Source organism: Chenopodium quinoa, unplaced genomic scaffold (genome assembly GCF_001683475.1).
Source record: "Chenopodium quinoa cultivar QQ74 unplaced genomic scaffold, ASM168347v1, whole genome shotgun sequence".
NCBI classification, from domain to species: Eukaryota; Viridiplantae; Streptophyta; class Magnoliopsida; order Caryophyllales; family Amaranthaceae; genus Chenopodium; species Chenopodium quinoa.
Window position 1 is genome coordinate 4635234 of NW_018745024.1, and position 11553 is coordinate 4646786.

The 11553-nt window shown below is 35.1% G+C and overlaps 1 protein-coding gene across 1 annotated transcript; it reads right to left on the reverse strand.

Moving 5' to 3' along the window:
• Window positions 1-617: 617 nt before the first annotated feature.
• On the reverse strand, window positions 618-10525 carry LOC110708350 (serine/threonine-protein phosphatase PP1-like). Its single transcript, XM_021886464.1, has 4 exons — window positions 10101-10525; window positions 7378-7937; window positions 6501-6767; window positions 618-1217 (listed from the first exon to the last, which is right to left on the reverse strand). The coding sequence occupies exons 1-4, from the start codon at window positions 10273-10275 to the stop codon at window positions 1203-1205; spliced, it is 1017 nt and encodes a 338-aa protein (XP_021742156.1). The 5' UTR covers window positions 10276-10525; the 3' UTR covers window positions 618-1202.
• Window positions 10526-11553: the final 1028 nt, after the last annotated feature.

Genomic DNA, 11553 nt, shown 5'->3' on the forward strand with positions numbered 1-11553 from the left:
GAAGAAACGAAGATTAAGTTCAAGCAGTGAATTTCGCGCTCGTTTTGAGATTAGGCTATTATTATTCCAAATCACCAATTCTATGAAGAAATTATTACATTCTTTAACACACCAAATTTCTTGAGACTGGAATTTCCAACAATATGGGTCGAATTTGTGTGAAACCCGCTTCAAAAGGACTAAGAAATTAAGAAAAGTTGAGCATTTCTCACTACACGAATTCAACCCAAGACCGTGAAAGAGACTACTACAGAATGTTCTTGAGACTGGAATTTCAAAACTAATACAGCAGTTTCAAAGTCAATCGCTGTATGCATTGAACAATCATTGCACAAATCAGAGTCAAACGCAAGTAGCCCGCCATTGCTTAACCACAGCACGATATTTTAGCACCAAAGAAAGTTCCGAAGGAAGATGGACCAAATACCATGGTTGAATGTTTGCTAAGACAATTCTCAATGAAAGGTGCTCGATAACTATAAATCAAGTAACATCTATAAAACGTAGACGACGATGGCCTGGATGAGGCCCATTGACATGAATCAATATTGATGAAAGATTTTGCTTCTACAGAAGCTTATAAGTTAACCCTTAACCTGTTTTCTCTACAATGAGAATAAAGCTAGCATCACATGGATGTATAAAATTTTATTATCAAGGTCTATAAACCGACCATGCTTTGAAATATAAAATACACATGCAGATCGGTAATGCTGTTTTATAAAGCAACAAAAGAGAAGGGGTAGGAGTATACAGTAGTTCAAGAAAATACAGAAAGGAGAGACTAAATAACTGTGGTTACCTTGTAACAGGGTTGCCAATGCTGCAGACAAGTTAGGACCTGTTTACATTCTCAGAAGAAAAGACAGTACATAATAGCGGGAGAGAGACAGAGATGTGATTTCAAGCGTACATACAAGTAGCAGCGGCAACCATGACAGCAGCCAGTCTATACAACAGAAGGGAATGACAAGCACCCTCTTCCATAAATCCCAGCCCTGTACTTTCTGCCAAGAAAAATTATCCCTTACATCACATATAAGATACTCTTTCTCATTTGTACAATTAACAGACCGTAGTAAACCAAATTTGTACTCTCCAGTCTCCACGGTTTGTGCTAATCATGTCCACTAAAAGTCACAGCATAGGGGAACTTTGTACTGTGAATTGTCATTTCGGAAAAAAACCACCGCCTATCATACTTAAGCACCATATGACTGCATAAGATTAACATCAAGAGTCAGCAAAAAAAACTAAAAGCAATACCAATTATGCATTAATAACAGCAGCAGAGGACGCAGGAGAAATCAAAGCATAAATTTGAGTTATATATGTCAACATTTATGAATGCCACACACATGCCAGCAACTTTATAGTCAAAAAGATAGAGCGCGATACTCCCTCCGCATGTAATTGATAGTCATAAATTTGTAAGCTGTCTTGAAAGAAAAATAGTTACCATCCCTAAAATCAATAGTGGTTTATGTTTTGATTTTCTAATACACCACACTAATTGATAGAGCGAAGATAGATATAACAAAACCACTATAAAAGGCATTTTTGTCAGGGAAAAAAAAAAAGTTATACACCAATTATATGAGGTTGAGACATGGCAAGTCATTCGGTATAGAAGGAATAGCGGAGAATAATGCATTCCAGTGAACCATGATGCATTTGCCTCAATTTATTTTTTCATGATATCAAATTAATGCATAACTTTGACCATTAATATCTTTAATTGTCAAATAGAGGAAGTAGTTTTTACTTGTTGGTAATTAGAGACATTAATGTTTGAATTAACGAATTGGCAAACGTGAAATGAGAAGTGATGCAATTTTAGTGAAATGGAGGAAGTATTATACTACGAAACCATGATTTTATTAGCATATTGGACCTTTTAGGGCGTGTTTTATTCACCTGATTTTCAGGTGTCTGAACTTATCTTTTCTAATTTGAACTAATTTTAGTTGTAATTAAAATTTGAGCAACCCTTATCTTAACTTATATCCTGAACTTATAAATAAGTGAAAATAAGGTAAACAAAAGTACAAAACAGGGCCATCATAGCAAATAATTTTTGCAGGAAGTCTTCAAACAATTGTAATATTCACGATAAATGGCTTTAACAGTGGGGATCCTGCTGTTGGAATCACTTAAAAGCTTCCTCTTTTACAAATTACAACTAACACATAGCAGTAGGATAGGACAAAGGATTGCGCTTCCAACTAACTCAGCCTATGAATGCAGTGGACGGATGAAACATTTCTCTAGCAATGTGGATAATGAATTTGCAACTCCAACATCTCACTTTATTCAAGACAGAATTCCTTTTATCAATTGTACTAATTCCAGCAGCTCAAATATTGAGGTTAGATCTTCTCTTTCATACAACTATTACAGCAGTTATTTTCAAATATTTAGACTCACTGTATACTATATAGCCTATTATTATCTTCTGAAACGAAATTTTTTGGTTCTGAAATATTACTGCTCAACTTGCAATTTAATTACCAAAGAAACCTAGCAATCCTTCATGATTTGACAGATGAAGTGGGCAAAAATAAATATATAGATTAAAGGAAAAATGGAATCTAAAAATCCAACCTTTGGCCGTTCTAACAATAAAAATCCAACCTTCGTTTAATCTCACAAAAATCCAACCTTTATACCCCACCTTCTTTGACAGATCCATTACCAGTTGATGACCGTTTTTTGTAAGTTATGTGCCACGTGTCAGGCGTTAATTGGTCCATTATTTTTTTAATCATTAAAAAAAAAAAAACACCATCAGCCACCCTTCCTAGCCCCCGCACCACCCCAGCCACCCTTCCTAGCCCCCGGCAACTACCCCCCAGCCCAACCAGCCCCACCATCGGGGTCGTCGGATTCCGGCGATCTCCCCCCACCCCCCCACCCCTTGCCGCAACCTCCCCAACCACCAAAACCCCCTTCGAATCTATACCTAACCACCACACCAAACACCCAATTCAACCAAACCCACCAAACATCCCCCTCTCCCCCTCCCTCCCCTACGCAGCACAACCTCCCCCTCTCTCTCCCCCTCCCCTGCGCACAACCTCCCTCCCCTGAGCGAAACCTAGCCCCTATCAAAACCCCAATCGACGCGCGACCTTGGGTATGGGGTTGGTGGTTTCGAATCTGGGTATGGGTATGGGGGTAAGTGGTGGTGGAAGAGGTTATGGGTACGGTGAGGGAGATGCTGGGGTGGTGGTTATGGTGGGCGACCCTAAACCGACCCCATACCCTATCTCAGACCGCCTCGTTTGGGAGGATTGCGTGAGGCTTGTGGTTGGGCGTTGGTTTGGGAGGAGAGATAGTGGAGGAGGAAGAAGAGGGTTTCGGTTTCGGGTAGGGTGGGTAAGTGGTGGCAGAGGTGGTGGACTGGCGGTGGTGTAGAGAGGAGAGAGAAAGAAGAGGAGTGAGAATTAAAAAAAATAAAAAATTAACCTGTTTAACAGGTTAAAGGTCAAATGGATCTGTCAAAGAAGGTGGGGTATAAAGGTTGGATTTTTGTGAGATTAAACGAAGGTTGGATTTTTATTGTCAGACCGGCCAAAGGTTGGATTTTTAGTTTCCATTTTTCCTAAATTAAATCTAATATTCTATAGCTTAAGAATCACTGGGAGTGGCATCTAACTTATTAGCCATTGTGTGACAAATCAAACAGGAATGAAGTTAGCACCTAATTGAAAATAAAAGTCAAATCCCTTGCAGCAGGCTATGCAGTGACCATCAAAATTATAGATATTTAGAAATTAGGATGCATGATATTTGTGTATCCTGAATACTTCAGTGAAGAAAAGAAGCAGAAATTTTGCCACATACTTCAACTACAGATACAGATTAGAAAAGGAAATTTGGTCAAAACATGGTTAATTGGTTAGAAATGCGTGAATAGATAATCCCTTCACTATAACATCCCCACAAATTCAGGAATTGAGCTTAGTTATATGTAGTGACCAAAGTGAAGACTAACAAGAGGCAATACACAAGGGAGTCCACATAAATCTAATCTTCCAGGCCATCGTTCACGACTCTTAAGGGGATTATTTTACAACAATAGAGCTGTAACCTTGTCAATCAGTAGTCACTGTCTCAAAATAACCTACATATTCCCAACTCCTTTCTTTACTTCTCCAATGAGGAAGGTTCCTGAATACACACAGGGGCAGCTCATGTTTACTGCCTTGCAGGTTTTTTACCCTTTGATAGGCATCCATCAACTTGAAGTTGTACACCCATGACCCATGTGTCTCTTAAGAGAGTCTTCCTTCATATGTTCTCTCTAGACCTTTCTCATTTTCAATCTACATCAACACACATGCACACTTTCTATACCCATAGAAACTGCATGTGCATGTGCTAAATCAATACGTAAGGAATAAAGCTGTACTGACTAACTAAGAAATATAAGGTGCTTTAAGTACATTGTATTTACACTCACTATATAAAAATTGAGGGAAAGAATTAAAAAGTCTACGTAGAATATTGGAAATTCCAATCAAGCATCTATTAATAAAAGGTATCTATTAATATGGGGGAAAAAGGAAAGGAAAAAAAGAATGAATTAAAGTGTGAAATAACTATTAACACCACCTACAAGAAACTGAAAGGTGAAGTAAATTATGATGCGGCAGAGGTTTGAATCCCAAGCTGTCTTTCACTCTTTGGCATACAGCTGATAGACAATTTTAAGTGAGTTTTGAACTACATCCAACGTTAGCTACTTTTACAAGGAACCTGAGTCATGCACTGATGTACTCATGTGCACAACTCTATTTGTAATGTGACTCTAAGAAGGCATGGAGGAAATATATCATTATCAAATGATCTCAGAAGATCTTAATTCAAATGGGAGTTCAGATGAAATAATACAGCAGTTCTAGTTAAAGTGAGAAACTTCTAATCAAGATGCTGTGGGCAAGAAAGATTCTAGGTATGACTTATGAGTTCACAAGAATGATGCTTTCTAAATCTATTATTTAGAGACGAAAATTGGAAAAGACTGTGCGTGGGGTTTGACAGATTGGTGATCTCAACTGATCACATAGGTTGTCTTAGAAGTAATTCAATGAGTCTAGGTACTAGGAAGATCAACAGCTAGACAGGCAATGTGCAAAAGGATTTTTAAGAGATACCGAGAATATATTTATCCTACATGAGTAAATCTTTAACTGAGTCAATTAGTAGAACAAATTGCTGCCAAAGAAGGTTTTGCTGGTTACAATAAGCTTAGTATTCAAAAAATTCTCCAACATATACCAGCTAATCTAATGTCATGTTTCTTTCTTCTTCTTTTTTTTTTTTTTTTACAAACTCCTTCCACCCCTTACCGAATGGCCATCTTGATTTCCCAGATTCTCCCCAAAATAATATTCCACTTTCTAATATTTTTTTATTAATTACAAGCTAACCATATTCACCTTAATAAGTTGAGAGAAGACATACCTTGTAGAATGTAAAAACTTACACAAAGGACAATTATGGTATTTCAACCCAATTCCATAAAAATTATCTTTGACCGAATGTGGTCAATTATTTAAAGACAGCGGAAGTAACAACAGGTTTTAGTTCAAGAGAGAAATCTGTTTACACGTATGATAGACACAAGAAGATCGTGAAGGGTCAAGTTAACAACCTTATAATGGAGAGCATGATATTCATATGCTTGAGTTTAGCTAGGTTCCTTGTTCCTTTTTCCATTTATTTAAATTATTGTCAGCCGCCTTTTCAATGAAACACTTTTTTCATGCTTGACAACGCATAACTTCAACCCTTAATATATGATGTTTCTAACAAGACCCCACAAGATTACGCTTATAAAAATCACCAAAAACAGAGATTGTATAGTGTGTTAATAGTGTAGGTTTAAAAGTGGATCATTTTGAAAATCAAGAAGTATATGGTATCAACAGTAACAACACAATCATGCTATAATGTCCACATATATTTACATCATAGATAAAATATGTTGCATTGTTGCATATTAATACTTACATAAGTCATAACATAATTCTAAATTTCTAATTGGTCACCTACTTTGTTTAAACCAATAGCAATAATATTCAAGGCACTTTTGCAACTTTGAGGTGTGAAGATTGGAGAAAAGCAAGAGCACACATAAATTCCAAAAACAGGGGTTTAATTTAATAGTAATCTCTTACCAAGGTGAAGATGGGCAGAATTTACAAATAAAAAGAATAGGCGGATTCAAGTGCCAAATTTCAGGTTAAGCTTGAGTCCTACGAGCTTTTAACAAGAAAAAAAGAAAGGTGAATTTATTTTGGCTCCCCGACTAGTCAACTCTAAGTTTTTGCTTTCAATCTTAAAGCACAAACAAAACAAAAGGAAGACAGCGTTATTCCAGGAAATGGGATTATGGGAAGGCATAATAGAAAGCCAAGATGCAAAGCTTTAAATTGACCTAGAGTTCCAGAAAATTCTACTTGATCTTATATAGTAAATGGAAGCTAGATTACCTTGACCCCTGGGAGAGAAGTTCCAGATTTCATGGTTGTAGTGCTCCCAAAAAAGCTGACTCCATTACCAGGCTTAGCAGTAGTAGTACTGCTACCTAAAAGCTTTGATTTCTTTTCTGCAGGCTTTAATATCTGGAATGAGCACATCAGAGTTTCATCCACACTCATCATAGCACCAGCGTTATCAAACTCTCCACAATAATTAGGGGCAGAAAATATTGTTACAAGCTGCCGATCTGCAAAAAACTCATATCCATCCTCCACTACCTGGATTATCAAGAAGATTGATATCAGTTCTGGCTTTCTGAGAGCATAGGAGTAGAAGGAATATTTTAGAAAAGAATACTATCAGTTTGTTAGGCAGATGGTAATAGATGGTGGGTGAATTTAATGGACTACTAGACTACTAGTGTAGTTTCATAGAAGTCCCTTGTCAATTTCCATAGCAATGCTTGTCCATCCAAAATTTTGCTTTTCTTTCCAAATTTCCAATTTCCATTATTATCCATTACCATAAAGGAGGTATTGAGTTGAAAAATTAATTAAAGAAACGAGTCACGTGATTTGGGAAAAAATTCCATTACCACAGCCTTGGCATGTGATTATTTATTTATTTATTTACTTTTTTTCTTAACAAAATTGCATATAGTTTTCTTTCCTTTTACCCTCATTTATCACAGCCTAACAAATGGGTTTTATATTAAACGCTTATAAAATGAATACACATAACATGCAAAAGAGAGGCAGAACACAACAGCTGCTAATAACTATCTCTAAATCTAATTATTCACCATCAAAAGAAAACGGATTTGAAAATGAACAAAGTTTTTATTTATTTATTTATTTTTAAACAGTTAAATTAAATTGGCAGCCTGACCTGATGTGCACGGCAAACAAGGTCTAAATCATGCTTCTCAAGAAATTCTGTCACCTTGTCAGAACCAAATGTATATGAAACTCCCCTATCATTCATACCCCAGCCTTGGACCTCTTTGCTAGGATCTGACCAGAGAAGGTCACACAGCAAACCTGTATCAGGCACATCAGTAGGCCGCTGCATATTTCGTATCTGGTCCAAATTGTGCAGATCAGGTGAGAGGCCTCCATGCATGCACAGAATTTTCTCATCAATAAGGGCTGCAACTGGTAAACAGTTGAAGCATTCAGTGAAGACTTTCCATAACCTAACATTAAATCTTCTCTTGCATTCGTCATAGAATCCATATATACGATTTATTGAAGCACACTCATGGTTTCCCCTCAAGAGGAAGAAATTTTCAGGGTACTTTATCTTATACGCAAGAAGAAGACAAATAGTCTCCAAGCTTTGTTTGCCTCTGTCAACATAATCACCCAAAAATAAGTAGTTTGCTTGAGGAGGAAATCCACCATATTCAAAAAGTCTTAGAAGATCAGAATATTGACCATGTATATCACCTGCAAATCACATGTAAATAAGTAATCAGACATGAATACTCAACAATTCAACAACCAAAATAGATAAAAAAAAAAAAAAAAAAAAAAAAAAAAACGAAAATAGCACGCTGTCCATTTCTAAAAGAGTCAAAGACCAATAATATTTTGGCTTTTAGGTTACGATGAATGGCTCATTAAGTTTAAAGCCATGGTGGTTAAAATATTTCTAAACCAGTCAAACATGCATGCCTTAGATCTACAAAAGAGTTTCAAGTACGCTAGTCATAATTCACACACTGAAATTCCAGTTGACAATGGGCCGTCAGTGATAGATTATACAAAAATAAAACCTAAACAGAAAGAGAAGCTGGTAGCTATAATGTAACTTTCTTTCTTTCACAGCGAGAGTAGAGCTCGCAACACCATATATGTTCTATTACATGATAAATAGAGAATGCAATATATTCTGTTACACAAATATTAACTCAAGCTGACAGGCAAGTGATAAATTCCTTGGGTTGCCTACACACACAAAGAAAATTTTCCAAATTTCACTAAGACTTCCCTGCCCTATTGATATCAATCACCGGATTCCCCACATACCACCTTTAATTTCTATCACTTTGTAAGGAAAATAGTACTTCACTTAAAGATAATAAACATGATTGCAGATCAGTTTTAGCAATGAACATGTTTCATGGCATTTTAAGTTAAAAACAATAATCCTTTGATCATTCTGTTTCAGCATTCAATTTTTGATTAGTGAAATTAGCTAAAAGATTAGTTGATTACATTCAATATTCTATTAGTGGCTGATGAATGCAGCAAAGAGTGTATGAATTAGTTGATTACATTAAAATGTGTGATAAACTATCTATTAAGGTACTGCAGTACATAATATGTAAAATGACAATTAGAGAAATATTTATTGCAATTACTAGTAGATAGCTGATTCTATACAAGAGAAATACCGAATATAAAAACATACTACCACCTAATGAAATTTTATACAGTGGGACTATTTAATCGTTTCAGGTCACTAGCTCAAGCTAAAGACTTCAAATTTTGTATTTAGCACACCTTAAAAAAAAAAATAATAATAATAATAATAAAAATAAATAAATAAATAAATAAATAAAAAAAAAAACTAATGCATCAGCAACACTCTCTTCCATAGTGTAACACTCTCCTAGAGAAATGTAACTATTTTTAATTAGCTGATTATATTAAAAGATCTTTATATGAAATTCAGATTTCAGACCTTGATCTAATTCAACCACAATGTGTTGGATTCAAATCAAAAGAACAGAAATGATTTCCATCAGGCATCAGCAGCAAAATCAAATCAAGATCTTATCTACGTAGAAGATGAATTAGAGCTCACACACTAAACTTCAACAGTAACCAAATAACTCCAACAGTCCAATCATAATTCATATAATTGGTGTTAAATAAAAAGGTAAACCCCTGGTAAAATAGACATGTATCTAAACTCAACATCTAAAAGAAGATAAAACCTATACACCTATAATATATTAAATTAATAACACATCAATCATGGGTCAACAGGTAAAAAAGAAAATAAGTATTGATTATTAACATAACACTCATAATTATCAAGATCAAATAGCTCAAATCAAAACAGATACCAGATAGAATAATGATTAGGAAATACTACCCATATTGCAATACAACAACTTGACAGAAAATTGGGCAAAAATCATATAAACTAATGATTGAAAAACACTGCCCACAATCTTATTAATCAGATACGAAGTACATAAAAATTAAGCTAAACGCAGGTAAAATTATGATTAAAAACAATAACCCAAATCAAATTCATTAAAATTACAAAAAAAATTAAGCAAAACCCAGATTGGCAAGATATAAGAATGCTTGAAAAACACTAACCCATAATTAAAAACAGCAAATTACAGAAAAATTAAGCAAACCCCAGATAAAATAATGATTGAAAAACACTATCCACAATCACACATATCAAATATACAAAAATTAAGCAAATCCCAGATAAAATAATGATTGAAAAACACTACCCACAATCATACAAATCAAATATACAAAAATTAAGCAAATCCCAGATAAAATAATGATTGAAAAACACAGCAAACAATCATATAATCCAAATAAACAAAGAATTAAGCAAAACCAAAATGAAAAAATTACCGCAAATTTTAATAGGTGCTTGAAGTTCAAGAAGATTAGGCTGTTTCATAAAAATATCTTTAGATTGTAAACATAATTGACGGATCTCAGACTCAGAAAGCTGAACTTGCTTCCCTGGTCTACCTCTTACTTCCAGTAGACGACGGATGACGTCATCCAATACTGATTGCTCCATTAACACTCACTTTCTCTCTCTTCCCGCCACTCTTTCACTCTCTCTCTCTCTTCCTGGGTTTGGTGGGTTTTTCTAGAGAGAGAAAATGGGAAATTCTAGAGAGAGATAGATGATGAATGCGAAGATTGGTAGGAAGTTTCGGAGGAATGTGGGATTTTTGGAATTGAAGTTGAGCGTCGTTTTGAGGGTTAGATAGTGTCGTTTATACGATTAGCGTGTCGTTTTAAGTAGAGAGATTTGAAAAAGTTGGATTGTTGAGAGAGAAGCGTGGCGCGTGGGATCATTTGAAATAATTCAATAAAGATTAAATTAATAATTATTTTATAATCGTTAAAAATTAATAAAATATTTAATTAATAGATAAAGGGAGTTGAAGTTGAAAATGGGAGTGCCCCGTACAATGTCCATAAAATATAATCTAAGGTTGAGATTTAAGAATGTGAGTGATGAGGATGATGATTATGACGGGGACTTTGGTGATAAGTGTGATACTTTTGTTAATGTTTATGATTTCAATGATTTGCATTGTGGTTTATAGATAATTCATTATATATACACACTAATACAAGTTACGTGTATATTTTGTACAAATCAATGTAAAATTTTAGGTAAGACGAAGTCAATGTTGAAGTCTACGATCCTAGGTCAAGAAAGGTTGAAAAATATTTCTCCATCAAGAAAGGAAATCCTACTTTTGTGCAACTACAAATAGAATATAAAGGAAAGATTAAGTTCATTCCAACAATTAAGGGATTGATATGTTATTCTAATTAACAATATAATAAACAATAACGATAAGTTTTCCTATTACGATTAGTGTTGCGACAGGCAACGCGATTGATATCTAATAGTGGCGTGACCATCAACGTTAGTCCGCGGTTGACTCTGATGACTTACGTGCGATGTTAGACGACGCCAAATAGCTTCGAAACGAGTCAAAATTTACTGCTTCCTAAAACCAAGGTGAGAATATGTAACAATTAGGACCTGTTCTCATACGTTGAAATTCAGTTCAGCTCAATTCAGCTCCTAATTTCCTTCTCTTATAAAATATTCATTTCAGTTCAGTTCAGCTCAGTTCAATTCAATTCAGTTCAATTTAGTTCAGCTGAGTTCAGTCAATGAGAACAAACCCTTAGAATAAGACATAGAATTGGTAGATATGAATAAATGAATGCATAGCCTAAAACAATCCATATTCGGCTAAAGATCAAGTGAAAGTGTCAGCCGCTACCACCTAAATTCAAGGGAGTCATTCATATTTTTCTCTAACAAACT

Bases quoted from the DNA above. Each gene is read 5' to 3' on its own strand.
- LOC110708350 (XM_021886464.1), bottom strand. From the start codon at position 10,275: ATGGAGCAATCAGTATTGGATGACGTCATCCGTCGTCTACTGGAAGTA. The intron at 7,938-10,100 runs GTAATTTTTTCA...TGTGATTTGCAG, and splicing joins AGCACCTATTAAAATTTGCG to GTGATATACATGGTCAATAT. The intron at 6,768-7,377 runs GTCAGGCTGCCA...TTGATAATCCAG, and splicing joins TTGTTTGCCGTGCACATCAG to GTAGTGGAGGATGGATATGA.